The sequence below is a fragment of the Eucalyptus grandis genome, chromosome 1 (genome assembly GCF_016545825.1).
Source record: "Eucalyptus grandis isolate ANBG69807.140 chromosome 1, ASM1654582v1, whole genome shotgun sequence".
In the NCBI taxonomy this organism is placed as follows: Eukaryota; Viridiplantae; Streptophyta; class Magnoliopsida; order Myrtales; family Myrtaceae; genus Eucalyptus; species Eucalyptus grandis.
Window position 1 is genome coordinate 46316921 of NC_052612.1, and position 27640 is coordinate 46344560.

The window sequence follows — 27640 nt, forward strand, 5'->3', positions numbered from 1 at the left end:
ACCTACATCAAAAGCACTTGTGATTGAATGCTTACATCATATCTTCTCATGAATTAGACTAGTTCCTTCTTTACAAATTGCTACATCATCAACAAGAGTTACATACACCACAGGGGTGGAGATTGTTATTGTCAATCCTAGAGACGGACACTTCATTTACTGATCTGCCCTTATGAAGCAATATTCCAATTTGAATGCTTCACGAGCACAATAGTTTTGCCGATTCTTGACTAGTCCGAGGGGCACATGTATGTGTCGTGTATCATGGTATGCGTGCTTTTCAGTACAACATAGGTTCCAACATTTCCACCATGTCACTGTATGACATGACAATATATAAAAGATGATGAATTCTCGAGGAGAAATTAGATAGACCATTCCATGCTCCTAGCAAGAGCATTGCACCTTTTTTTCAAAAACTACCAGACTCAAACTGCCCTATAACGTATCAAGTTTGCCTGCCTTAGCCTCTGAATTTATCCCCAAGCTGGTATCAATTAGGGAATTTGAGTTGATGTCAATAATACTCGTGTAAACTAAAGGATATCCATTTCAATTCTTGTTTTGATAATAAAAAGGGGTAAAGTCCGAGTCTCACACTACGGCCCATATTGCAATAATGTTGGGCCTTTTAATGAACTGGGCTTTTGGCCCACCCGGAAAATACATCATTCCGGCCTTCTTACCCCATCTTCTCTGCTTTATGAATACTGTAGACGAGGCTCATTGTTTTTGGTTTTCTTTTGGGTGGGGGGTGGGGGTGAAGAGAATGAAGCTAAAGCATCATCCGATCCGGTGATGGAACAACAAATCTTATACGCACATCATGCAACAACTTAGGATGATCATTCGAACACGCAAAAGGTTTCAGTAATTGAAGACAAAGAATAAAAAGATTCACGACCAAAATAAGGACGGGAAGGTGCCTGTTTTCCTCTGGCCCGCCCTCTTCAACGGTCCTTCATCACGCCAATATTATGTCACCTAATGTGAGCTTGCTACAGAAAAAAGTTTAACCCAGAAAAACCTATCCATCCATGCATGACCGAGGGTCTTTCTCTCTCCTCTCCTCTCCCTTTCTTTGCTTTGCTTCTTCCCTTTGCAACGTCACACCCTTCTTCGCTTGCCGACTGTTCTGCGCCGCCAGCAGCGATGCCGGACAGTTGCCATTTTGTCTCTCTCTCTCTCTCTCTCTCTCTCGATCGATGATTCTACTTGCCGCGGACGAACTACAAGAAATTACCATTTTAGTGACGGTTTTATTGCCGCAGTTGTATTAGAAATTCGTCAGCGGTTCTGCTCGCGAGGATTTTTGGAAGTCGCCGCTAAGCTCCACCAATGCTCGCGTCCGTAATGTAACTCTGACTGTTCATGATAACGCCATTGATATGTGGAGAATTATTGAGAATAGAGAAGCCACTGAAACGTTTGGACTAGATGTTTTCTGGGTAATCTGGGATTATATTACATATGTGTTTAGTTGGAATTCGACTTTGCGACAAATATCTTATGCTGAAAGTCATTCTTCAGTTTTATTAGTGGACATATACCCTGTGGCGATTTATGATAGGAAATATCATAGGCAAATAAGAAAATCAATGACTTCACTTTAAACAAAACTAAAGTACGCAAACTGTGTTGGAATTAATCGATGACAAAGCTCGTAGAGTAATCACTTCAAATGGAACCAAACAAACACAAATTATGCTGAAATTGAATTGGCCATAAAGCATGAGAACGTGAAGATGCAACGCCAAAATTTAATCGATGATAAAGCACTTGGGATATATAGCAAAGATACAAATTGGAATTTAATTGACGATGCAAATTTGGAATCTACATTTAAGAATAACGCCATATTTTAATTGACGACGCGAGTCTAAAAATTATAACTACACTGCATAAATTGAAAAAGAACATGTTTGTTTATCCATGGAGGTCTTTGAAGAGTACGATGTTTAAAGCTTACAATTGACGATTATCAATGGGGCTTCAAACGGTTCTTACTGAATGGTTATATTGACTCCATTACCTTGATGATTTCATTAGCTTCACTATCTTGATGGTTTCTTTGACTATATGATCTCGATAGTTGCTTTATTCCACTATGTTGATGGTTTTGCAACCAAGATTGTCAACTCTATTTTTGTCAATTCCTTCTAGCTGTTGATCTCTCAAGTCATCTATAAATCTATTCATAAATGATCAAATTTTTCCATCATCGACTAAATCTATCACATGTCGATAATAACCAAAATTGACCTTTTTTGTGTGGCAAATAGTGTGGTTTGGTAAAGTGCAATTGGGAATGCAAGTTAAGGACCTTTTAGCTAAAATGACCTCCTTCCGCAACAGCTCAGGAACATGATCAATAATGGAAGACGTAAACGTTGTACTCCACCACGGCATCCCCAGTATGGGGGTTGACTGTATGCGTCCTCGCCTGAGCATAACCGCGTGCGAACCCGAAAAGCCTGCTCCCGCCAACTATTGGCATCTCCCTCATGCTGGAGAACACCGCGTTCCGGCCAAGGACGCTGAGCGTACTCCCATTGTACTTCCCTTCGGTGAAGACGTAGTTCTGCACCATCAGCAGGCCGGCTTCGTTTAGTGATGCAGACGAATAGAGTCCCTGAGCTCGGCCGACGATCTTGGAGCTTGCTTCGGGGCCTTCGGTCAACGGGTCGTCGATCACGACAATGGCGCCAAATCCAGTGGCCGAAGTGTTGGTCGTCTTGGCCTCGGCGACAAGCACGGCAGTTGGGTTTCGCCCGCTCACAACGTCGTGCAAGTAGAAGTGGAGGTGGCTCAGCTTCTCCTTGTTGAGCCCGAGCTCTTGCGGGAAGAGGCTTCGCGCGAAGGTGCGAGAGCTTGCGGAGTCAAGAATGGTGGAGGTAAAGAGGAGAGAGAATATGACGAACTTCGAGATGCAAAGAGCCATGGCGAGAGAGAGAGAGAGAGAGAGATGTGGAAAGTGTTTGGTTGAGGGGAGGGATTTAAGGCAGCAGACGCCACTTTCATGAGAATGACGATGCAATTTCATAATGGAAAATGAGAACGTGGGAAATATTTTTTATTTTCCATAATAGGGGTGGTTGATATTTTACCGTCATTCTCAAGGGTTTGGTTGAGGAGGGATTTAAGGCAGCAGACGCCACTTTCATGAGAATGACGATGCAATTTCATAATGGAAAATGAGAACGTGGGAAATATTTTTTCCATAATGGGGGTGGTTGATATTTTACCGTCATTCTCAATCAATCAACGTCATTCTTCTGTTAGCATTGCTCCTATTTTTAAGGCCAAGGGGAGGAGAGATGACTTCATTGCCTGCAAAAATATTGTAGATTAGTGTCGGAGAAGAGGGTCCTAAATATTTAATTTCTCTCATCTTGGTGATGGCTTAATTAGGTAAAGTCCGTCGTGACCTAAATTTTCAGGGACAATCCTAAAGTTTAGGTTAATAGATTACTAAGTCAAAGACTTGGCACGGACTCTCCCAAATCCTACCAATCGCGACTTGATAGAAATTAACTCATTTAAACATGCAATTTCAATTTGAGCCACCACTAACCAATTAGGGTTGGTTAAAACCCAAGTAAAGTATGGGAGAATACTTTACTTTTACTTGGGCGTTTCGAGAGAGATTCGATGGGTCTAGGGGACATGATTACGCTAGATTAGTCTAACGCCCTTTACTACAACATTTTAATTTCAAAATATTTTACGAGGCAATGTTGATTAATTTTAACTTAAGCTACTAACATGCAAATGGTGGTCATGCGAAAGTGCACAATCACTAAAATAACATTCAATAAAAAATGCTAATAAAAAAATGCATGCCCTAAACATAATTTCTAAATGACATGACACCTAATTTTTGCTTTTTTCTTTTAAAATGTTAATTATATGCAATCTTAATTTAAACTTAATATGCATGAATTTATTTTAATAACATGCGAGATGCAATTCATATGGTATGACTTAAAAAGTTATCACTATATGTATGCAATCTAATTTTTATAATCTAAATATGCATGTCTTCATGATATGAGATGGATGACATGGTATTTCTACATGCATGCTCTTTTTTATTTTTATTTTAATGATGATTCATTTTTAATGCATATATGCAACCTATGCTAAATAATGATGATATGAAATGAGATTAATTATGAATTAACCTATTAACTAACCAAGGAAATGATCTTCTTGTGTTTTCTTTTTTAAATGACTTTAAAAGATAATGATGCAATACTAATCTTCGGCCTTTTTTAATATTAAAAATTACACGAGAATATTAAAGCATTAACCTAAATAAAGCGCAACATGTGGTGCGTACATTATGAAAATCTATATAACCTAAATAACATTTTTGTTTTTGTTTTTAATATTTTTTTTGTGTTTTGGTTTTATTAAAGGAAAATCATCCTAATTCTACATGAATCTTAAAAAGAAACTAAAATACGTTGCTTCAAATGTGAAATGAGTATAAACCTAAATATCTAATATAATGCATGATATGTGATGAGCAAATAATAACACGCTAAAATAAAAATCCATCAATGTAAATCAATGGCATTTAATATGAATCAATGATGCAAAGAAATTCATGAATTTCGCCATAAAAGTCGAAATAATAAAAAATCTAACCCGACGTCTCGCGGGTCAATATTTTTTATTATCATAACTCAATATGACAAATTTCCTAATGATAAAAATAAATCAAAACAAATCAAGTTAGAATATATAAAAAAAACATGAAATCAAATATCTAGAAAATCACCTAGTCCAACTCACGGTTGGCTTGAGGAATGGCGAGGAGCAGCTGGTGGTTCGGTGATGGGTTGCCGTTCGGAACAAGGGCTGTCCGTTGGAGCTCCGGCGAGGTTCGGCAGTAACCAGACCTGCAGCAAAACAGAGGAGGCAGCAAATGGTCCTGTTCGGGCGTGGAGCCGGCGTCGGGCACAGGCGGTGCGAGGCTCGGACAACTGCAGCTGACGCGCAGGCTGCTGCGCGGACGTCGGGGGTGGAGCAGCGAGGCGTCAGGGGGGCTGGGTCGGGCGAGTGGAGTGGCAGGGGCTCAGTCGTCGGGGTGACGAGCAGCGTGCTGGTGCTCAGCGAAGCTCCGGTGTTTGGACGGAACAAGCGGCGGCGTTGGGCGTGGGGGCTCACGGACGAGTGGCGATGGCCGGCGAGAAAGGTGCTGTCGAGGAAGATGAACAGTGCGTTGTTCTCCTTTTTTCCTTTTCTTTTGTCTTTTCCTCTTTCTGGCCGCACGTCCTCTCTCACGGGAGAAGTCTTCTCCCTCTGCTCTCTTTTTCCTTATGTTCTATTTTCCCTCTGCAGCAAATCAGCAAAAAGGAAAAAGAAACCTGCTCTCTTTCTGATTTTCTATTCCCAAAGCACCGAAACCCCTCTTCCTTCTCTTCTCACTTTTTTTGACTTTTTTCTCTTCATCTTCAGTTTTTTTTCCTTTTTCCTTCGACTCAGACGAAGAGAAGCCCCCCCTTTCTTTAAGGCTTCGTACTCTTCATTTTATAGAAAAGACTTGAGTTTGTTGTTTTTGCAGATGAAGATCTTCCGATATATTTGCATATCTCACTGAACTACCGGCAACAAAGTGGAACCAAAACATTTAGTTTTGTTGAGTTTTGAATTCAATTTTTCATTTCAATTTTTTTTTTTTAAATTTCCCTCTAATCAAGTATTATTTTCTATTTCTATTTTTTTTTTAATTAGGTGTCAACAAAGTCCATGTACTTTATATGTAAAATAAAGATCAACTAGTACATATGGTGTTTACATTAAGTGAACTTATGACAAGACAGAAGCGACAAAAAATCAATATTCAAGTTATAAAGATGATGCAAATGTCACGGGCTGGAGGTTTTCTTGGCACAATATATTGAGTTGGCTAAGACGGTCAAGCATGCTTTGAAGTTTTAAAAGGTTTAAGGTTTTTGTAAGAACTCTAGAATATTATAAAGGGTATTATGAGTAATGTACACTTGTATTTTAAAGGTTTTTTTGTTCCATTTTTATTTGGCAGGATGATGGTGGGTAAGGAGATTAAATCTCCACCATCAGATTAAGGGAAGATATATGGTTGTAATTAGATGAGCTCAGGTATAATAGATATCTCCTCCCCATTTGTATCATTCTTAAAATCTAACAAAAAAGAGTAACATGGAGCATTCTCTAAAGTATCTCTCCTCAACCCGTGGTGTGCCAAGTTAGTGTGAGCGAGAGTTCAAGGGAAGGCCCATGCTGCACATTAGCTTTTTGTAATGAATTGGGCTTTGGGCCCATCCGAGAGATACTATATTGGGCCTTTAGTGCTTACCAACAAATATTGATATGAACAACAATCAATGGCGAAAGGAGTTGGATGGAGCTCATGCCTTATTCCCCTATTTCCCAAATCTAAACTTGTATTTATGTAGATCCTTTTCTCTCCCTATCAAGATTCACCAATGTACCGAGCAAACCATCACAAAAATTTTCTCTCAATGTGCATTATATTGAGATTGCATTGTAACCAATAGAAGGAATAGGATGATCAAATATGAGATTTCCTAAAACGCAAGTGCAAAATTGATCGGATAGGATTCTTATTATGCGAATGTTATGAATAGGGCAATAAAGACCTGATGCCTATGAGCTCTATTGTTGGATCGACATGTTCTTCATAAACTTTATGAAAAACCTTTGGATATTATTCTAGGGCTTTTCTCTCGTTTTTGAATTTGATACCATCTTATAGTTTGAATGTGTAGTGCCTTCTCTAAATTTTGTTACAATTAGAACCGAAACTATATTAAATTATGTATTGTGATAGTAATTCAAAGCATGATTTGAAATGAAACATTATGAAAAATCATTCTCTTGTGTACGGATTTTGTCGATTTCAAAACTTAACCTTTGTTGGGATTGCTAAGTTATTATTTTTTACAAACAAAACAGTTGTGATGGGTGGCCAGCACTAGTGACCCCCCTTCAAGTGTCACCATGAGAGTTTTACATTCATCACGGAATGTTAAGCTTTGAGCGATAATCATGTCGCATCTCAAACATTGATATGAACAACAATCAATGGAAAAGGAGTTGGATGGAGCTCATGCCTTATTCCCTTATTTCCCAAATCTAAACTTGCATTTATGCAAATCTTTTCTCTTCCCATCAAGATTCACCAATGTACCGAGCAAACCATCACAAAATTTTCTCTTAATGTGCATTATATTGAGATTGCATCGTAACCAAGAGAAATAGGATGATCAAATATGAGATTTCCTAAAACGCAAGTGCAAAATTGATCGGATAGAATTCTTACCATGCGAACATTGTGAATAGGGCAATAAAGACCCGATGCCTATGAGCTCTAAGTGTTGGATCAACATGTTCTTTAGAAACTTACGAAAGACCTTTGGATATTATTCTAGGGCTTTTCTCTGCGCTGAATTTAATACCACCTTATAGTTTGAATGTGCAACGCCTTCTCTAAATTTGGTAACAATTAGAACTGAAACTATATTAAATTATGTATCGTGATAGTCATTCAAAGCATGATTTGAGATGAAACATTATGAAAAATCATTCTCTTGGGTACGAACTTTGTTGATTTCAAATTTAACCTTTGTCAAGATTGCTAAGTTATTATTTTTGACAAGCAAAACAATTGAATGGGTGGCTAGCACTAGTGACCCCCTTCAGGCGTCAACACGAGTTTTACATTCATCACAGAATGTTCAGCCTAAGCGATAATTGTGTCGCATCTCTTGTAAATCTAAAATCCAAGATTGGCGAGCCCCTTATCACAATCCTCATCAAAATACTACCACTCACGATATATTTTTATTGACCTAACCCAATATTAACATGTAAAAGCTCAAGTGCACACCCCCTCCCCCTATAGTTAGTAGGAAGTAATAACCACATGATTGACGTGTTGGAAGTCCATTTCACATATCTATTAATTGCGTTACTAGGTTTAATTAAGAAACTTTCCTGAAATAGTGAGACTTGCTTAGATTCTATGTGTTACCAACGCCGACAGGAAATACAAATGATACCCATATGATTGGTGCTACCATGATCTTCTAGAATGATACAGATCCATAAGTTCAAACCACTTTCAAGGCAAAAAATATAAAGTATATGCGAGTAATGTGTAGTTTGTCGGAAACGATATATCATTTGCAAATTGAGTAAACCAATCGAGACATTTGTATTTGCTTTATTATTTGATAATGAGAGTAGTGATGACCCAAATAGAGGGAATGACAAATGGTAATGATTGAAGGACTGCGAGATTATTGGGTATGGGATAGTGATGTCAACTTCAAATCAGCATCGATATATTCTAAAATCTTTAAGAAAGATGGAGAGAAAAAGAAAAATTCTCATTTACATTGAAACCCAATTGACTTAGCTTTTAATGTGTTACAATCAAGGATAGTTTTACCCCAATAATATTTATAGGAAATAAGGTAATTTACCTTAACAAGAAGATTAGCTTTATATTCTAAACTAGTAATCTTAGGAAATATACTAAAAAAAATTGAAAAATATCTAATAATATCTCAAATGGGGAATTTTTTACCATCTTAATTTCAAACTCCCCTCAATGGAAGCATCCAACTTATGTATGGCAATTGTAACTGTCTTCAAATTCTGTGACCAAGGCAATATTTAAGGTAGACCTTACACTAGACAAAAGCTGCTGGTACATCCAATCGGATTCAAGATGATGACATTTGTATATGTTGGACCTTACATGACAAAGGGATTGCAATCCACATTATCACCAGATTTGATAATGGCAAAAAAGTATCCGATCACAAAATTGATCACAAAATTGACACGTTCTTTCTCACATAACCTTGATAATATTGTACAGAAATTTAATTTGTACTGCAACAAACTAAACTGTATCACCCTCTAACATTCAACTTTGATTGCTAAGGAATGCTCGGCTCTGGTGCTTGTAGTTGCTTAGAGACTAAATGGTGGCTTCGCTTGTCGATTTATTAACATAAGTCCTATAGTGAAGAGGGTTCATGGTTGGCATTGTTTTTTTTTTTTTTTGAACAGTGGTTGGCATTGTTAAGTGTTGACAAAATTGGGTGTTTGTGAAGATGGTGTGGCTAATGATGGTGAGGCACAACTCTCCTAATAATAAGTAGAGTTGGATCAACGCCTTGATGGAGTTGAAGATGTTGATGTCACTAGTGTTAGGAAGGGATCATAGATGATGATCGTTGCAATAGAGACCATAATTGAGAATGTTGGGAAATTTGTTTGGTGATGAAGATAGAAAAGTAATAGTAGATCTTTGATACTTTGATGTGTGATGACCATATACTGTCCTTAAGGTATTATTTGCCCCCACTATTGTTGTTATCGGGTTTAGAATAAGTATACCTCTAAGATATACACTAAAGCCGTAGAGAATCGGGTTCAACAATTACTCAATTTCTCTTGGAATTTTTCCTTGAATGTTTAAGGTTTATTGTATGGAAAATAGTTGTGGTTATTATAAATAATATGTGAATTGGTGTCTATTCAAGGAAAACCAATCAACATAACTTTTGGAAATAGGTACCTTATCCATAATCATCATCACTTGTCATGTCAAGAGTCATTTCTTTTTATAACTACTGATAACCTTCTTTTAGGATGAAAAGTTACTTTTTTTTCATAATCAAGAGTCACATTTTCTTTAAATCAAGAGTCATGTGATCTCTTAATCAATAGACAACTCTTTTATGATAACAAACTATTTCAACATAGATGATGTAGCTTAGAAGATGATAGTCAGCTTGCTTGCCGGCTTGATGGAGAAAGAAGACAAAATACCTTTTCTCACATAGTTGATTTAAGACTCACTGCAAATAATTGTTGTGGAATGTCATATCACTTTATACTATGCCATCATGAAAGCTCCAACTTTGGTACTCTTGTGTTATTTCTTTCTCTGCTATAACTAACATTAGTAAGTGAGTTTATCCTATGTTGGAGAATAAGTGAAAATATTGCTTGTTGACAACAAAACTCTCAATGAGAAGAGAACTGCACGATTTCCAATCATGCATTGTCAAGAGAATTCCAAGCAACTCTTCTCAAACTTTTCATAAAGCCTATTTATGCTCTCTCCCTAAAGAGTCACTTGTGGTTTTATCATTATTGAACCAAACAAAATGTACTTGCAAGCTTAGCCTGGCAAAACCCTTAATAATGGTACACAGAGAAATCATACACAAAGAATGATTAATCCATTCTTGAGGTCAGAACGAGTAAGTGTTGGTCTGAATATGACCCCGCTCAACCGGAAAAGACTTGTTCCGCCGATGATAGGCATTTCTCTCACCTTCAACGAGCAAATTCCTCCCCATAACGGTCAAACTACTCCCATTGTACTTCCTCTCTGTGAACATGAAGGTTGTTGGTATGACTCGAGTTTGAGCGTTGCAAACAAACGCAATTTGCTAGATTTAACAAAAATGGAGGAAAGTTCTTTTTTTTTTTTTTTGCTGCGAAGCTTGCGGAATCCGAATTGAAGAAAAGAAAGTGAAGTCCCTGCACGTGAAGATTGGTGAAATAGGGTGGGCCCAGAGTTTTGGGCACGCACGTAAGAGGAAGAAGTCCTCTCCTCTACACCCATGAAGAAGCCTCTGCAGCACCATTCGTCTCCGCATGAAGCCAAAATAGGAAGGTGGTGGGGTCCAAGGTCAAAAGTTTGACCTTGGGTGCGCGCACACACGTATAAAGCAGAAACCAATTCTTGTTTCTAGTTTTGCACAAAGTTGGTGAAAAATCCTAAGGAGCGGCTGAAGACCTACGTAAAAGGAGAAGCCGCATGCCACCGAAGGATCGTTGTTGATCGAAGTGCCGTTCTTATTTTGAGTGCCATGATTTTCTTTGTTTGTGAGAGACATTCATGGGTGCTAGGCGCTTGGCTTTGGGTGCTTCGTGTTTTAAATGCGACAAGCTTATTCGTGATTTACATCAAAGAAAGATTGGTGTATTGGGTGTAATTGGGGCTTGAGAAACACCGAGAGAGTGTTTGAGTGACTTGAGTGTGTAATCTCGCTTGTATCGCTTGATCTATAGTGAAATTCGATCTTTCAATCTGCCAGTGGATGTAGTGCTTTATAGTGAACAACGTAAATCTAGTGTCCAATTTATTTTCTTCTCTGTCTATATTATTGTTTGATCGCTCGTCCCATCGTAACAAGTGGTATCAGAGCCAGACTTGGTTAAGTTGAAGCGAATCGATGGCGGCAGAAGAAGTAAAAGTGAGAATCGATAGATTTGATGGGAATGATTTTAGTTTACGGAAGATGCAGATTGAAGATTATCTTTTACCAGATGAATCTACACTTGCCTTTATCGGGGAGAAACCGGAGACTATGAAGCAAGGCTGATTGGGATTTGCTTGGATAGACGAGCTATGGGTGTTATTAAGTCTAATGTTGGCTCGTAACGTCGCGTTTAACATCCCGAAGGAGAAGACCCTTTGCTAATTTGATGCAAGCCCTATCGGATATGTATGAGAAGCCATTTACGATCAACAAGGTCCTGTTTTGATGTGACGTCCGTTTAATTTGAAAATGAGCGAATGTGCGTCAATTGCTGATCATATCAATGAATTTAATGTGATTGTTAGTCAATTGAGTTCGTTGAGATTGACTTTGAAGATGAGGTAAGTGCTTTGATTACTGTTATCCTCATTTGCTTGATAGTTAGAATACTATTATTCTCTTTGTTAGTAATTCCTCTCTGGTCAACAAGTTTGACGTTTGTCGGGTTCGAGATTTAATTCTGAGCGAGGACATTCGTGGAAAGAATCGCGAACTCAGTATCTGCTGCTTTTATTAGGTGAAAATAGAGGAAGATCTAGAACACGTGTGGGTAATGGTAATACTTAATATGAACCCGAGACGTAGTTTGTTGACACCCTAATTTTTAAGTCGACATTTTTAAACAATAATTTGCAAAAGTAAAAAAAAAAATTGTTTGAAATGAAAAGATAAAAAAATTAGAAATAAGAAAGAAAAGAAAGAGAAAAGAATGAAAACAAGAAAAAAAAAAAAAGAAAACAAAAGGAAACAAAAAAAAAAGGAGAGAAAAAGAAAAAAAATAAAAGAAAAAAAATAATAGGAAGGGGGCCATTCACGAGGGGCTCTCGCTGGCGCGGATTCTCTCTCTCAGAGAGACGCTCTCTCGCTCTCGCTCTCTCTTCATCACGATCTCTCTTTCACACCAAAAAAAAAACCGTTCGCGCGGATGCTCTCGGAGGGATTCTCTGGCTGAGGGGATTATCGCTCTCTCCGACTCTCTCGGCATCTCGGAGAGCGATCTAGGGTTTTGACGGCCGGATCGATTCAAGGTGGAAATCGGTCTCTCTCTTTAGCTTGAGGATCTCGACTTCCTCATCTGCACCTTCTCGAGCTCCGAAGCCGATTGGCAATGGTGGTAACGACGGCAGCGGCGGCAACAGCTTCCAATCGTTTTCTTGTTCTGCTTTGCCGGTAGTCTCGCGCGCAAGAGATTCCGACGATTCCTCTCTGGCTGGATCTCGCGCTCAGGATCTGTCTCTCGCTCTCTGGATTTGTCTCTCGGTCGGTCTCTCTCTTGATTGAAGATGGAACAGATGAAGATCGAAGGAGTTCTTCGTTGTTACTTGATCATCAAAATCTCTGAAGATGCTTCGAGTAGTTGATGTGCTGATGTCAGAAAATCGCAGAATGAAGATTGAGCTAAGTCTTCTCAATCTTTACTTGTACATTTGTTGCGCAAAGATTCTGATTTCAGCAGATTCTGTTGACATTTAATTTCACTGATTTTGTTGAAGAAGAAGCTGAGAAAACACGTCTAGATTGCAACTCGAAAGAAGCATACACCATCTTCAAATCAGCAGCCGAGGCGTTCATTCGATGAGTTCGAGGATCACAGAATCAAAGGCCAGCGTTCTTCATTTTCCAGGAGTTCCAATAACAAAATCGAAGCTAAGTGTTTGGTTTCCTCTTTTCTATTTCGGTAAGGAGTGTTATTAGATTCAGATCCTCCACTGATTTCAGTACATGTTTTTTTGTTAAATAGCAACTTCATTGTCACTGAATGGTGGACATCTCCGAAGGTCAGTTCTTGGCCGATTCATTAAGGACCAAGGTGGGTGCCATGAAACTCCATTTAATATCATCCGATGAGGCGAGAGCTTCTCGTGTCGTGATTCATGATCGACAATGAAGGTTTGGGGCCAGGATGCATTGCAAATCTAATTAAAATCGATGTTTGTATGATCTGGAATTGATTGCAGTTGGATGCTGAGATTCTGTGATTTTCGATTTCGGATGAGTGACTCACTGTTTCGGCTGAAAGGAGGTGCTAGATGAGGTTTTTTGACCTCGAGTCCTTCTAGACATATAAAATATACTTCTAGAGCTTCGATTTGATATGTTGCACGCCCTGAACGGACGTCGTTCAGTCATCAAAAAACACCTACAAAGTCTGTCAATTCTGCAGTAGTTTTAAGGTTGATTTGCTGTTCTGATTGATTCTCTGTTTCGAATGACCTTTTGTGCAAATGACCTGATATGAGCTGGTTTCTGTGGTTTTCTGTGTTCGATGTCTTCACGAGAGTTGAAGAAGACTCAAAGACCTTTCAATGACCCATTGAACGTTCCGATCCGATGTCGTTTACTAGCTGAAATTAGCTCGGCATTTTAGCACCAGTTTTCTGGAAAATTTTGGTGTTCTGACTTGCTCTCTGTTCTGAATGACCTACTGTGATTTTCTGTTTTAACTGGACTAAGCTGGTAGATGATGTTATTAGGGTTTAATGTCTCCTAGAGATTTGTAATAGACTTTTCAAGCGTTTCATAGACATATAATACGTGCGATTTGGCCACCATTTGCCCTGCCTGATGCTTCTTGCAAAGAGCACTAATCTGCTGATGTGTTCTGCTTGTTATAATCTGATCTGACCACTTATACAAATGGCTTTGCTTGAGCTAGAAAAAAGACCTAAATTGCAATTGTCACCTAATAGGAATTCATAAAAGACACCTTGAGCTTTCTAACGGTGCCTAGTTTGTTCAATTTGCCCATCATTTGCCCTGCCTTTCTTTTTCAAATTGAGCTTTGAAATCTGGAATTTGTCTTGAACTGCAATGCTGTCTTTTCTGTGGCTAGTTGCTGTTAGTCTTAAGATGAGATAGTAGATTTGTCCAATTGCTTTCAATATGTTTGTAGAATGACGGTGTGACATGTTACTGTGCTCTATTCTGGATTGACTTGTTTTTTTAGATTTTTAGAAATTCATGTGTTGATATGATGATAGTGTCTCTATGAAATTTATTTGGGATATCACATAGAATTTGATTCGAGACCTTGTGACTTTAGTCACTCTTTTTGAATATAAAATGTCTTGCTTTTGATTGTTTTGATGTATTTGCTCGTCTCTTTCCATTGTATGCATTTAGCTAGAAGTTTCCTAAGCTAGGTTTAGATTAGGACCCCGAAAGATGGAGAAGGCGTGAAGATGGTGAAGGTCGATGTCCCTCCATTATCATATAATGCTCATTTTCCCGACATATGTCTCGGGTTTTATGCATTGTATAAAGCCCGACGAGTTCTTGCGGGTTTCTTTTCTTTCTCGATTGTTTTCTCTTTTATATTCTTTAGAATTGCATGATTAAGTTTATTGCTTTCTCTTGATTGTTTACTTCATGTCTTGCACTTTCAATTTCATTGATTGTTTCCTTTCTTTTTAGAAATAGAATAGCATGAAAATGATCAACCATGCATGATCACTTAGTCTAGGAATTGATGATCCTAAAAATGTAAAAAGAAACACAGACATATTAGAAAATACAACATCTTGTTTAGGTACCGAAAGGGCGCTAATAGCAATATTAGCGTAACCCCAGAGTCCCCCTAACCTAGATATGCAGTTGCGTAGGAATCGAGGGAATACTCCCGACCTCGATTGGGTTTCTAGCCAACCCCAAAGTTAAGGCTAGTGGCGACTCCGTCTATTTTTAGGTTGTCATAAATAAGTAGATCGTATAAATAAATCCGTTGTCGCGCGGGGTATGAGTTTCGATGAAACTCACTATGGTTTAGCATACTTGATGTGGGAGTAGCCCAAGGATGAAGTGATGCCATCCTAATGGGTGAAGCGTATTATCGAGAGGGCTACCATGGTAAAAAGTACCCTTAAATTCGATATCCACATTCGACTCCTTTTTTTAGGTGTGTCGCTTATGTGGGTATGGATCGCGACATTCCGTCACGCGGGGTACGAGCTTGGGAGAGCTCGCGATCTCGTAGAGGGAACTCATGAGAGGCTTGATCCAAAAGGTGAGGTGATGACATCTTTTGGAATGCAAGCCGTGAGGGAACTTTCGTGATCAGTACCCCTAATCCGACCTTTCCCCCTTTTCTCTCCTCGCGATAATGAGGGATTCGGGGTGGTGAGAGCGGGTCGCGGCAGTAGTCAATCTAGGACTGCTAATGTTTGTCTGTTGGAGCTAGTGGCAGAGGGGCATCTTAGAAGAGATTGCCTTAAGTTGAATAATGATAAGGGTAAAGGAATTATGGTTGATTACGCGGAGATAATATTGCAAACAGTAGCGGATAATGCCGATTATGTCTTTTTGTCACTAATGATTCATCGCTTGATGAATGTGTCACGGCCGAAAGAAGGACGACTCGAGGTTCCGGAGTCGGCAAGTGACTGCCGTCTCGTGGTAGACTTCTGTGCTCGCTCGGATTCCCAATGAGCCTTCTCCTCGAAGCTTTTAGAAGACTCTAGCTTCATTTATCTTAGGTAGCTAGTAGTTAAACATTTATGTTTAGTGGTTGGTACTTGTGTCGGTAGTTGAGAGGCGGTGCGATCTCGTTCGCCGATAGAATTCTAGATCAATGGATGTAATCCGATGCCCTCAACCATAAAGGGGTGTCCTCCTTCATTTGTAAACATCCACTACTTAATGATACAAAGCTTTTATCTTTCCAGAGCTCTTCTCTCTAGATCATTTCTCTCTCTACAATGGGTAAGTGAGCGAGTGAGCGTTCGATTGAGCAAGGCTTGGCTTGGGTGATCCATAGTTGTCTGTTGCGCGTGCGGTCACGATCCCAATCGATCGGCCCGTGACAAGTAGCTTCGGGGAGAAGGCTCGTTGGGAATCCGGCGAGCATAGGAAGTCTACCACGAAGCAGTCACGATCGACTCAGGGAACCTCTCGGGTCGTCCTTCTTTCGGCCCGTGACAAATGGGTTATGGATTACAGTTTGTTTTTTTATGTCACACCAAATAGAAATCGGTTTTATCACTTATCGGTGCACGGGTAGTGATAAAGTCAATTAGGAAACAACGCTAAGTGCGATGTTATGGGTGTTGGTGATGTTAAAATCGGAATGTATGATGGTATTTGTGAGGACATTGATTTTGGAGTGAGGCATGTTCCCGAATGAAAAAAGAACTTAATTTCCTTGGGTGCCATAAATTCAGCTGGTTGTAGGTATTCTTCAAAATGTGTAGTTTTGAAGGTTTTGAATGCCATGGTAATAATGAAAGGAATCAAGTATAATGGCTTGTATAAGCTTCAATGTGAGATAATGACGATTTTGCCTCGGAGACATTAGGTGCATCTATTCGAGAGTCTATTGACTGCTTTCAAGGAAGACTTGGGTGTTTGTGCCAATGCATAAGTTTGATGCTAGTGTCGGGATCATGCAGTCAAGAGCTTTTGATCGAGAGGAGACTGCGTAAGTCGATCAAGTATGTGCGGACTGATAATAGCATGAAGTTCTACTTGGAGCCGGCAAATAAATTTTTGCATGAAAGAAGGCGTAGTGAAACACTTTGCACTAGTGCCAATAAATCACAACAATTTGCAGAATTGTGAAGCGGAACATTACTAGAGATGGCTAGAAAAATTATCTCTAGTCTTTGGTATGGCTAGGAGATTTCCTTTGATGTGCTAAGTACGATAAGTTACCTAAATAGATCTCCATCAACTGCTATTGAGAGGCGGACTTCTAAGAAGTGTGGTTATGTAACGTTGCGATTATGTTTGGTTGCCGTGTTATTTTTCGAGTGAGTGATGGTAAGCTCGATGGGAGGGTAAGATAAATATTTCATGGCTATGCACAAGGTGAGCGGGGCGATCGGTTGTGTGTCAGAATATAAATTCACTGTTAATAGCAAAGGGAGTTACCCTTGATGAGTCTCAATGCTTCGCTAGGAGTGTTTGTGGCGGTGTTAATACGGATCTAGACGTGTTCGGCTTGAGGTGGAGTTGCGACCCAGAAACTCCCGAGGCAATGAGTACGAGTACTAACAAAGTAATCGACATAGATGGTGCTCATAGCGAGGTGGAGCCTATAGAGCCAACGATTCTATGCTTGCTGAAATTAACAAATACGTATTCGATCTCTGACGAGATATGGATGTAACAATGGTTTTACTTTATTTGCGGTTGAGGAGGTTGCGTCGGAAAAATCCTTGCGGAGCAATTAAGGTGCATGTGGAGTTCGTATTATGATGGGGTCATCGGTTATGGCGAAGTTCAGCGGGCTTGGACTTGGATAAAATCTATGGCGGTTGAGCCCATTGGGGGCTATGGGAAAGTAGTGGCGAGTTTGAATTTTGCGAAGCAATTGTGAATTGGCTCAAACGTCGAGCCAAGGTGGAGATTGTTAATTTATGACTAGAGTTTGAGCATTTGCAAACAAACGCAATTATTCGTGATTGTTAATTTATGACTTGAGTTTGGCTTTGGATCTTTATGTTTTTCTTGCGACAAAGCTTATTCGTGATTTACATCCAAGAAAGATTGGTGTATTGGGTGTAATTGGGGCTTCAGGAAACACCGAGAGAGTGTTTTGAGTGACTTGAGTGTGTAATCTCCTTGTATCGCTTGATCTATAATGAAATTCGATCTTTGTTCTCTCCGTGGACGTAGATTTTACGATTGAATAACGTAAATCGATGTCTAATTTATTTTCTTTTACGTCTATATTATTGTTCGATCGCTCACCCCATTGCAACAAAGGTCATAAACATTGACAAGACCATCTCGCTTTGGGATGTGAGCGCCGCCAGACATTGAACCCTACCCATGTTTTCTAGCTCGTCTCAGAGTCCACGGTCACCGCATCATCGACAACTACTACTTGACCGAATAACGTGGTGGAATGGTTGGTCGTCGGCGCCTAGCTATGGTTGTGACGGTAGCATTGCTCCCGGCGAATATGTTCTGCACATACATGCGAAAGCGAGTGAGCTTCTCGCACTTGGAGCTTAGGATTTCGGATTTCATTGCGAGTGCGGTGCAAGAAACAAGGAATGAAGAGAGCTTCGTTAGGGTTAAGGCCACGGCGGTGGGAATTGGGGAGGGAATGACTGGCTAGACGTAGTGACTGAGAAGAGAAGTGAGAAAGCTAGTTTCGGTTGCTCGAGTTCGCAATGTAGTAGTTTCATTTCATGCATTTTACAGTGCCCGAGTGGGATTCTATCCAAGGATCAAGCGTACGCACAATTTTTATGCTATGCCAGAAGATATAATTTAGCTGCAGGTTATGAAAACGAGATTTCTTTATCTTTAATTTCGTTTCCTTATGTTTTCCTTTCATCATGCATTTCAATTCCTTAGAATTTCGTTTTGATAGATTTTTCTATTCCATGTAATTTCACTTTACTTCCAATTCACACTAGCGTTAGTGGCCCCCTCTAGATGTCATTATAAGATTTCCCACCACAAAACGTTGGGTTGCCCATCCTTATAATTCTACAAAGATGCTAATAATCATGAAATCCTTTTATATGAGATATGTCGTGATTATGCCACATAACACAAGCCAAATTGTCAAATTCTTCATAGCTATAGCTATGATTTGACAAATAATTTTATGAACATGTTAGTTTATCAAGCTTGGGGATTTCAAGCTTGACTCACTAGCATCCTCCGAAAGGATATGGCATGGTAAACTTCCTAGAAGTTTCTTTTGCAAATTAACCTACCTCACCTTGAAAGTTGCTCCGACCTACTCCATATCTTCCTTTTCCACAATCTTAGGGAGATTGGAAACATGAGATGACTCACAACGCCAGTCGAGGTCGTGACCTATGTCAAGTAAATGACCCCTTCCCCATTAAATCAACCAACTTGGTGGTTGCCTGAGTTTTTATTTTGGTTTTAACATAGTACTAATAAATTGGAAAAGCTAGTGGCTTGCCCTCACCGTCCCCTAAAAGGCAATACCCCTGTGATTCACGTGTTGTGGGTCCCTATCTTCTATTTATTAATTGTGTCTCAAGGTTTAGTTAAGAAACATGCCCGACTTAAGTATATAAAAAAAAAAAAAAATCCTTACAGAACACCGACGGAAAATACCAAATGATACCACATGATTGGTGTGTTGTGATCTTTTGGAAAGATACAGAGCCATAAATTGGTGAGGGCAATTAGTGAATAGGTTATCAGTAGCAAATCAACTCCGACAGAACCAAATATCATTTTAATTAAGTAAACTAATCGAGCCATTGTATTCCAAGTCCTGGTTCGCTGACTCGGACTAGAAGAGACCGAGCAAGACGATAGAGAAAAAAATTGGCTAAATGTTGAAATCTCTTAGTCGATAAATTTAGTTGGGCGACAAGAAAATTGAATTTAGTCGACAGAGGATAGAAGTGAAAATAACCAAGTCCAGGAGCAGCATGTCGACAAATGAAGGTCGACTCAAGTGATAAAAGGCCACGATTGATGCCTGTGCGCTAATGTTACATATCCTCTGGAATGAAGATAAGTAGTACCCTGTTTATGTTTACTAAGTTCAGAATGGACAGATCGGCTTGACAACTAGGTCGATGAAGAAAGTTGATGCATCGGCCTGGTCTTTCATTTTGATGAAAGAGACGAAGCTATCAAGATCACAGTATATAATTTGAGGACGGGATGAGTCATTTATCTGATTTCAAGATAAAAGTTCTACATTGGATATGCATTAGCCGTGGATCGCAAAGACTATATCGAGCAACACTGATAATTAGGTGAGTATTTTCTTTAATTACAAATTCAACTTAGAATAATTTTTAGTCAAGGAAATTTCATTACATCCAACGACATCTTAAGTATTAATCAGTTATTTTGATTTACACGAACATACACACAGCACTAAAGCTCTACTGACTATAATAAATTGTCTTTGTTTCTTAATTAATAAAATAGATACTCCAAACGAATCATTCCATCTCCATATTATACAAATGAGAGTAGTGATAACCAAAAACAGATAACTACAAATTGTACTGGTCGAAAAGGCACATTGCTGGGTGTTTAGAAGGTGGTCTCCACTTCAAAATTATTGAAGGGCAAGATTAACTAAACACGTTTGTCCTACTTGATTGGCCAAAGCTAACATTTTTAAATCTCCCTTCCATATTTGGCCATATTATGTATAATGGTCAAAAATAATATTGTTTTTAGTGTATATAAGCTGTGTATAAAGTTGGTCACGATGCCATTGAACATTATGATGATAACTCTATTGTTTCAATTTTCCTAATCAAATCCATAGATTACAATGTTTATGTGGCCTACTTGCTTGCGACCTATGTACATGATATGATGAATTTCTCGGGATGCCGTAGGTGCAAAGTTCTGCAGATGTAACTTATGTACGAAGATCCACTTCTTGTTTTCTCCATTGGTTTCTCAACAAATTTCAACTTTTAATACTTTGGTTATAAACATCACTTTAAGATGGATTGGATGAATGAAAAAAAAATGGGATGGAAAAACTGACGGTACAAATCATCTCGGAGATCACAAATGTTATGCGTGTGGTCTTCATTTGCCATTCGCCTTAGTGTCCTGTTTTGTTGCGCCATCGCTGCACAATGTCTTATCACTTGCAACAAAATTAATCTCGTCATTTTGCCATGTCTCATCCAATGTTGGAGAAAAAAAAATGAAAATTGGCTTGTTAATGAGTTAGCAAGAGAGGTGGACCGATTATTAATCATGTGCCATCGACGGAATTACAAAAAAAAAAAAAAATCTTTTCAAACTTCTCACAAAAACCTTATTATGCTCTCTACCGAGAGTCTAATTAAGTTTTTATTGTTATTGAACCAACAGAAAGCAACTCCCAAGCTTAACCTAGCGAAACAGTCAGTAGCGGTACACAAAGAAATCATACACAAGAACGGCAAGTCCTTTCTTCAGGTCCAACGAGTAAGTGCTGGTCTGAATATAACCTCGGGCCAATCGGAAAAGACCAGTCCCGCCCACGATAGGCATTTCCCTCACCTTCAACGACAACACATTCCTCCCCACAACGGTCAGACTGCTCCTGTTGTACTTCCCCTCCGTGAACACGAAGTTCATGGACATTGACAAGGCGACCTCGCTTTGGGATGCGAACGCCGACGTGCCCTGTACTACACCCACGTTCTTCGAGCTCATCTCGGGGCCCACAGTCAGCGCATCGTCGAAAACCGTTACTAGACCGAATGACGTGGTGGACTGGTTGGTCGTCGGTGCTTGGGCTACGTGTAGGACGGTGGCGTTGCTGCCGGCGATTCTGTCCTGCACGTACACGCGGAAGCGAGTGAGCTTCTCGCGCTTGGAGGTTAGGGGCTGGGAGTTCCCGGTGAGTACGGTGGAAGAAACAAGGAATGAGAAGAGAAAGAGCTTGGTTAGGGTTAAGGCCATGGCGGTGGGAATTGGGGAGGGAATGATAGGTTAGGTGGCTGAGGAAGAGAAACAGCAAAAGCTAGTTTTGATTGCTATGTAGCGCTTCCATTTCATGCATTATTTAGGGCCCCGAATTTGACTGTGTCCATGGATGAAAAATCAAAAAAGAAAACAAGTATGCACGTTTATAGTGCGAGTAGATATAACGTAGGAACAGGTTATTTGAACATGAGATTATCTTTTCGGGAAAAAGAAACAAAATGAACATCTTTAAGACACCTCACCTTAAACGGGGACCATTATTATAATAATTAAAGAAAAGCCTGCAAACACGTGCCCAACCCCAGGCTTTTGTCCTTGCCGGACAATTTGAAAGAATTTTAATTAAAACTTAAGCAAAACATGAGTCATCTCTGTTCTCTCTCAGTACCTACCACGTGCCACGTCAATAAATAATTGATATGTATTTGTTGAGTTGGATTAAAAAAAAAAATTTAATTTTGCACTCCTTCCTCCTCAACCCACTTTTTTTCCCTCCAGAACTCATCTCGTAATTATGTTCACGTATATTTGAGAAATTGAAAATAAAACAGAAATTACAATCACCGAGAAAAATATAATTCTAGCAATTGGAAGAAAAAGGAAAGTCTACAATGTGTTTGCATTGGTAGTATAATCAATCGGTTAGCTTAGGAGACATAGAATCCTCATATCTCATAACCCATCGGTATCATCTCATAAACTGTCATGACAACAAATCTATTGGGAGAAGAATGGAGTTAGACTTTAAAGCGTAAACACACTATTTTAAAGAAATTATTTGCTCATAACGTTATTAATGGCAACGGAATACAATAAAGTCTCAAACAATAATTCCAGATAAAAATTCTACTATTTTTTCATGAATTGTTAAAGAAAAAAAAATTGAAATAATGACGGAATATCTTTTGAAAGAAACGAAACGAAAGTTAAAAATATCGAAACATAAAAGTTGAATATATAAAAGAGAAACTTATTTCTGAATAGACACGGCCTTTGAAAGATTGTATTCTTCTGAAATAAGCGGTAATAAGTAACAATCAAGTCATCACAGACGTCCATAGGTCATAAATTCTATGTCGCCCTCTGGCTCATGACCTACATATCCAATACCATGAATTTCTTAGGACGGTGCAACTGCAAAGTTCCGCAAATAAATATTATGTACGGAGATCCACTTCTAGATTGGTTTCTCAATAGATCTCAATTGTTAATACTTTAATTATAAACATTGCTTTACAATGGCCTGAATGAATGAGAAATAGAGTGAAAAAGTTGACGATACCAAGGATCTCATCTCGTAGATCACAAATGTTATGCACGTGGTCTTCTGTTGGTTGGGTCCGCCTTGGCGGGCTTAGCGAGTACGCTAAATAAAACAAACAAAAGAAAAATAATAGAAAAAGAAGAAGAAGGAAGCTCAAAGAGTTAAAAAGTGAAAAGAAAGAGAGCGGGGGCCGCTTCTGGCGTATGCCCATGTGCCCGAAGAGAGAGGGGGAGAGAGCGTCTCACCGAAGTGAGAGATGTTCCTGCCCTCGCCGAAAGCTCACCAAAAACAGGGGACAAGAAAACCAAATGGAGCTGAAACTTTGCGGTTCCGATTTGAAGGTTAAACATCGATAGAATTGACTTAAATTTGAGTATGTTGTTCATAAGATCGAGGTTACGAGTTGATTGATTTCGTTCGTTGAAAATCTTCTCCAAATTCTCCAATTCTGATTAGGATTTTTACTCCAAATTTATTGATTCACCTTTGTGGTGAGAAAATGTGATTATATTATTGATGTTGAGCTTCTACTGTGTGACTAGAGAATGCCTTTTTGTATCATACTATTTTTAGTGATTAGTTGGGCGGTCCGTGATTTTTTCTGCATTGGGTTTTCATGTTAAATCCTTGATGGTGTTGTTGGCTTTATTTCCTTATCAATTTGGTGTTATATTTGCTTATTCTAAGGTTATATATGGCTGATTGTTGATGTGGCTAAGTTAATTTTGGTCGGTTTAGTTTAAGGAGAGAAATTCATCCTAGATTGGGTTTAATTCATGGTAAATTATTGCCTGGTTCTGCCCCAACACCTTCTTTGCTACTTATTCTAGCGTGTTGTCCCGTTTTGTCGCGCCATCATTGCGCAATGTCTTATCACTTACAATATGCATTCAGGAGGACTCCAACTATGGTGCTCTTCTATGTTATAGATAATGGTATTACGTAAACTCACCCTATGTCGTAGTCGGAGAATAAATGGAAAGCTCGCTCGTAAACAACAAAACTCTCAGTAACAGGAGAGCTGCACAGGTTTCCAATCTGGCACTGTTGACAAAAAATTGTAAGAACTCTTCCAGACTTCTCATGAAACCTTTCATGCTTTCTCCCTAAGGTTATGGTTGGTAGACAGGATAAAAGTCGAGATATGATGAAATTTACCATATCCCATGAATAGTTCCTGCAGAAAACATGATTAAGTCAGATACAAGAAGATATAACCGGAATAAAAATATCTCATGAGAAGATAGGATATAGGTGAATATGATTTCTTATATCCATGGTATAAAAGTTATTTTCTAAAATAACACACCTCTTAAATTAAAAAGTTAAAGTAATAATTAAATATAAATAATATTTTGATTCTAATACGACATTCTTGGACCCATTTTTCAGATAAGCATAAGTCTGACATTATAAAAAAGAAGTTTCAAAATAACAAAAAAATAATAATGGACGATTTCTTTTTTTATTTATTTATATTTTGATTTATATATTTAAATTTCTTTCTATTGCGTGTATATATATATTTGTAGTATCAATATCTATCACATAAGGATTTTTAGGTACATTAGTATATTTATTATGCAATGATTTTTTTTTATTAAGGAATGATGGAAGGAATAAAGAAGAAATAAAAAAGAAAGGAAAATAAATAAAAATAAGTAAATAAAAATGAAGTAGAAGAACCCTAATTTTAAATGAACAAATTCAAACTTGAAAGGGATATTCTGAATTCACATTGCCTCCTTCTTTGTATCTCTAGTTCATGATGAAGCCTCATGAGTCTATAGTTCTTTATTCATGTCAAAGCTTCATGTAAACAACAAGAGAGTCGAAACTTATTCTCCTCCGTAACTCTTCAGCTCTTGTCAAAAGTCTACAAAAGCAACCAAAGAGTCAAAACTCCCTTTTGCCCCATAATTCATGTTAAATTTTCACGAATGTGGCGAGAGAGTCAAAACGCTATATTTTCCACAATCGCAAAACTAAAAATTCATGGGTTTTCTTTTTTACTAGATTTGGCATTCGTTGTTGATCTACCTTATTGATTTTATAGGTCGTTTACATTTCTTGTCATATTAAGAATTGATTGATGGATGTTATCTATATTTCTGTATTTGCGATGTTTTTTTTTTTTTTTTTTACCGGTGAATCATGAAATATTCTTATCATTTCCATTTGTGCATTTTCAAGTTCATTTATATCGATATGCTGTACATACCAAATAATAAGCATAACATGATATGAAAATATTTGGTTTTATCAATACGATTCACCAAACAGTGAATATAATATAACAAAATCCTTAAATTTCATATTACATTCTATTCAATTCTATCATGAATAGAAATACTGATGACTATACGCAGTCCAATAGTTTTATTATGTTTTTATTGTTATTGAACTACACAAGGACAACTCCCGAGCTTAACCTAGCGATACCGTCAATTGTCAGTAGTGGTACACAAAGAAATCATACAGAAGAACGAGAACTCCAGTCTTCGGGTCTGCTGAGTAAGTGCTGGTATGGACATAACCCCGGGCCAACCGGAATAGACCAGTTCCACCCACGATGGGCATTTCCCTCACCTTCAAAAACAACTCGTTCCTTCCCACAACGGTCAAACTGCTCCCGTTGTACTTCCCTCCGTGAACACGAAGTTAATGGACATTAGCACGGCCACCTCGCTTTGGGATGCAAATGTCACCATGCCCTGTAGCCTACCCAAGTTCTTCGAGCTCATCTCGGGGCCCACAGTCAATTCATCGTCGACAACCCCAACTAGACCGAATGACGTGGCGGACTGGTTGGTGGTCGATGCCTGCGCTACGTTTACGACAGTGGCGTTGGTCCCGGTGTTTTTGTCCTGTGCGTAGACGTGGAAGCGAGTGAGCTTCTCTCGCTTGGAGGTTAGGAGTTCAGACTTCGCGGTGAGTACGGTGGAGGAAATAAGGCATGAGAAGAGAAGGAGCTTGTTTAGGGTTAAGGCCATGGCGTGGGAATTGGAAAAGGGAATGAAAGGCTAGACGCAGTGACTGAGGAAGAGAAATAACAAAGCTAGTTTTGGTTGCACGAGTTTGCAATGTAGCGGTTTCATTTCATGCCTTTTATAGTGGTGCAAGTGAGAATCGTTCCAAGGATGAAGAGTTAAGATGAAGAAAACGCGCACATTTTATAGTCCGAGAAAATATAATATAGGAATAGGTTGTGAACCCGAGATTTCCTTATTGAAAGAATAAATAAAATGGATATCTTTAGGATGACATCAACTTAAATTATTATGGGAATTCAAAAAAACAGCCTGCAAAATTGTGACCAAACCCCCACGCTATTGTGCTGGCAAGACAATTTGAGAGTACACTAAATTAAACCTTAAACAAACCAGAACTCATCTCTATCAGAGGCCTCTAATGAAGATCAACTCCCTCAGATCTGCGGCCATCGACTGTTATGGTAGTCTTGAGATGGCTGTTGAAGGAGGAGGCGATGCACAGTGATGGTAGACGGACCGTGGCGATAGGACATCATCAACAAATATTGAAGCGGGGGGGGAAATGTTGATTATGGCTCGAAGTTAAACTAAACTGATCGGAGATTTGGCTCATAAACGAAGTGCAAGGAAACCAGACCAAATTTTGGAAAAGTCCGAATTGATTCTTGCTTACAGGATTGTTGTTATTGTAAAAAAAAGAAAAAGAAAAGGAAATTAATTTCTCACTAGACGTTGTTTCTTTACTGAAATTGAAGTTTACGGTGATGTCAGATAAAGGCTCACTGTATTTTGCATATACATACATATATTATTGTTGAGTTTGGTTTGGTGTGGATAGTGAGCATGCCTAATATGTATATAACTGGTGAGAGGCATAGAGAATATGGAGTCATTGTCATTCATGAGATTCAAGAGTATGAGAGGACTTTATTTTCTCGTGGGTTCGAGTTTAATTTAGGATTATAAGTGACTGTAAATAAGTAATTGTAATATCAGTTTTTACGATTATCGTAGGCCCATCTTGTCATTCTCCCCCAATAGATTAGGCATATAATTGAATCACACGAGTCCGTTGTATTTAGATTTTACTCATGTGCTTATTTGTTACTCAAACTGTATTGTTTGTTCACAGTTCCACGTTCGTGTTACAAATTGGCACCATAGCCTAGGATTATCGTTAATTGATTGTTCTCTTACAAAATTCGAGGTGTGAAGATGCATGTGCGCGCGAGGCATTTAGAAGTTGCGGCTCTTCTGCCTAATATTGCTCCTCCTTTCGCGAAAAGTAACAAAAGAAGTAAAGTCACATGGTCCATGTCAGTGGGAAAAAATGAAAGCGATCGTCCAGAATCTCATATTGCGATACAAAATCGACGACTTTTATGGCCTTAGTCATTCTACATAAGTTGTGTCAAGTTATATGATTGTAGTGCAGATTACGACATTATTGTTGTCGTGTTCCTAGGCATATGCTAGGCATATGCTCTCTATAGGTTAATCTTTCCCTTTTGATTCTCTCTCTCCTGATTGTTACTCCCTCCAAATGTATCTTTTCAAGAGGTAGTTCTTGCCTTAGATCCATATCAAAGGGTCGAGTGCGCTTAAGCCATTGAATTTCTTAAAACTCACAC

At 38.8% G+C, this 27640-nt stretch overlaps 3 protein-coding genes across 3 annotated transcripts; all 3 read right to left on the reverse strand.

Annotated features, from left to right (window-relative positions):
- Positions 1-2368: 2368 nt before the first annotated feature.
- Positions 2369-2941, reverse strand: LOC104414779 (dirigent protein 22). The gene has a single exon (XM_010025951.3). The coding sequence runs from the start codon at positions 2939-2941 to the stop codon at positions 2369-2371; it is 573 nt and encodes a 190-aa protein (XP_010024253.2).
- Positions 2942-21116: 18175 nt separating this feature from the next.
- On the reverse strand, positions 21117-21779 carry LOC104446169 (dirigent protein 19). Its single transcript, XM_010060070.2, has one exon. It carries the CDS (start codon positions 21726-21728, stop codon positions 21186-21188), a length of 543 nt encoding a protein of 180 aa, XP_010058372.1. The 5' UTR covers positions 21729-21779; the 3' UTR covers positions 21117-21185.
- Positions 21780-23964: 2185 nt separating this feature from the next.
- Positions 23965-26009, reverse strand: LOC120287177 (dirigent protein 21-like). Its single transcript, XM_039299886.1, has 4 exons — positions 25725-26009; positions 25496-25605; positions 24175-24193; positions 23965-24060 (listed from the first exon to the last, which is right to left on the reverse strand). The coding sequence occupies exons 1-4, from the start codon at positions 26007-26009 to the stop codon at positions 23965-23967; spliced, it is 510 nt and encodes a 169-aa protein (XP_039155820.1).
- Between the last annotated feature and the right edge of the window lie 1631 nt (positions 26010-27640).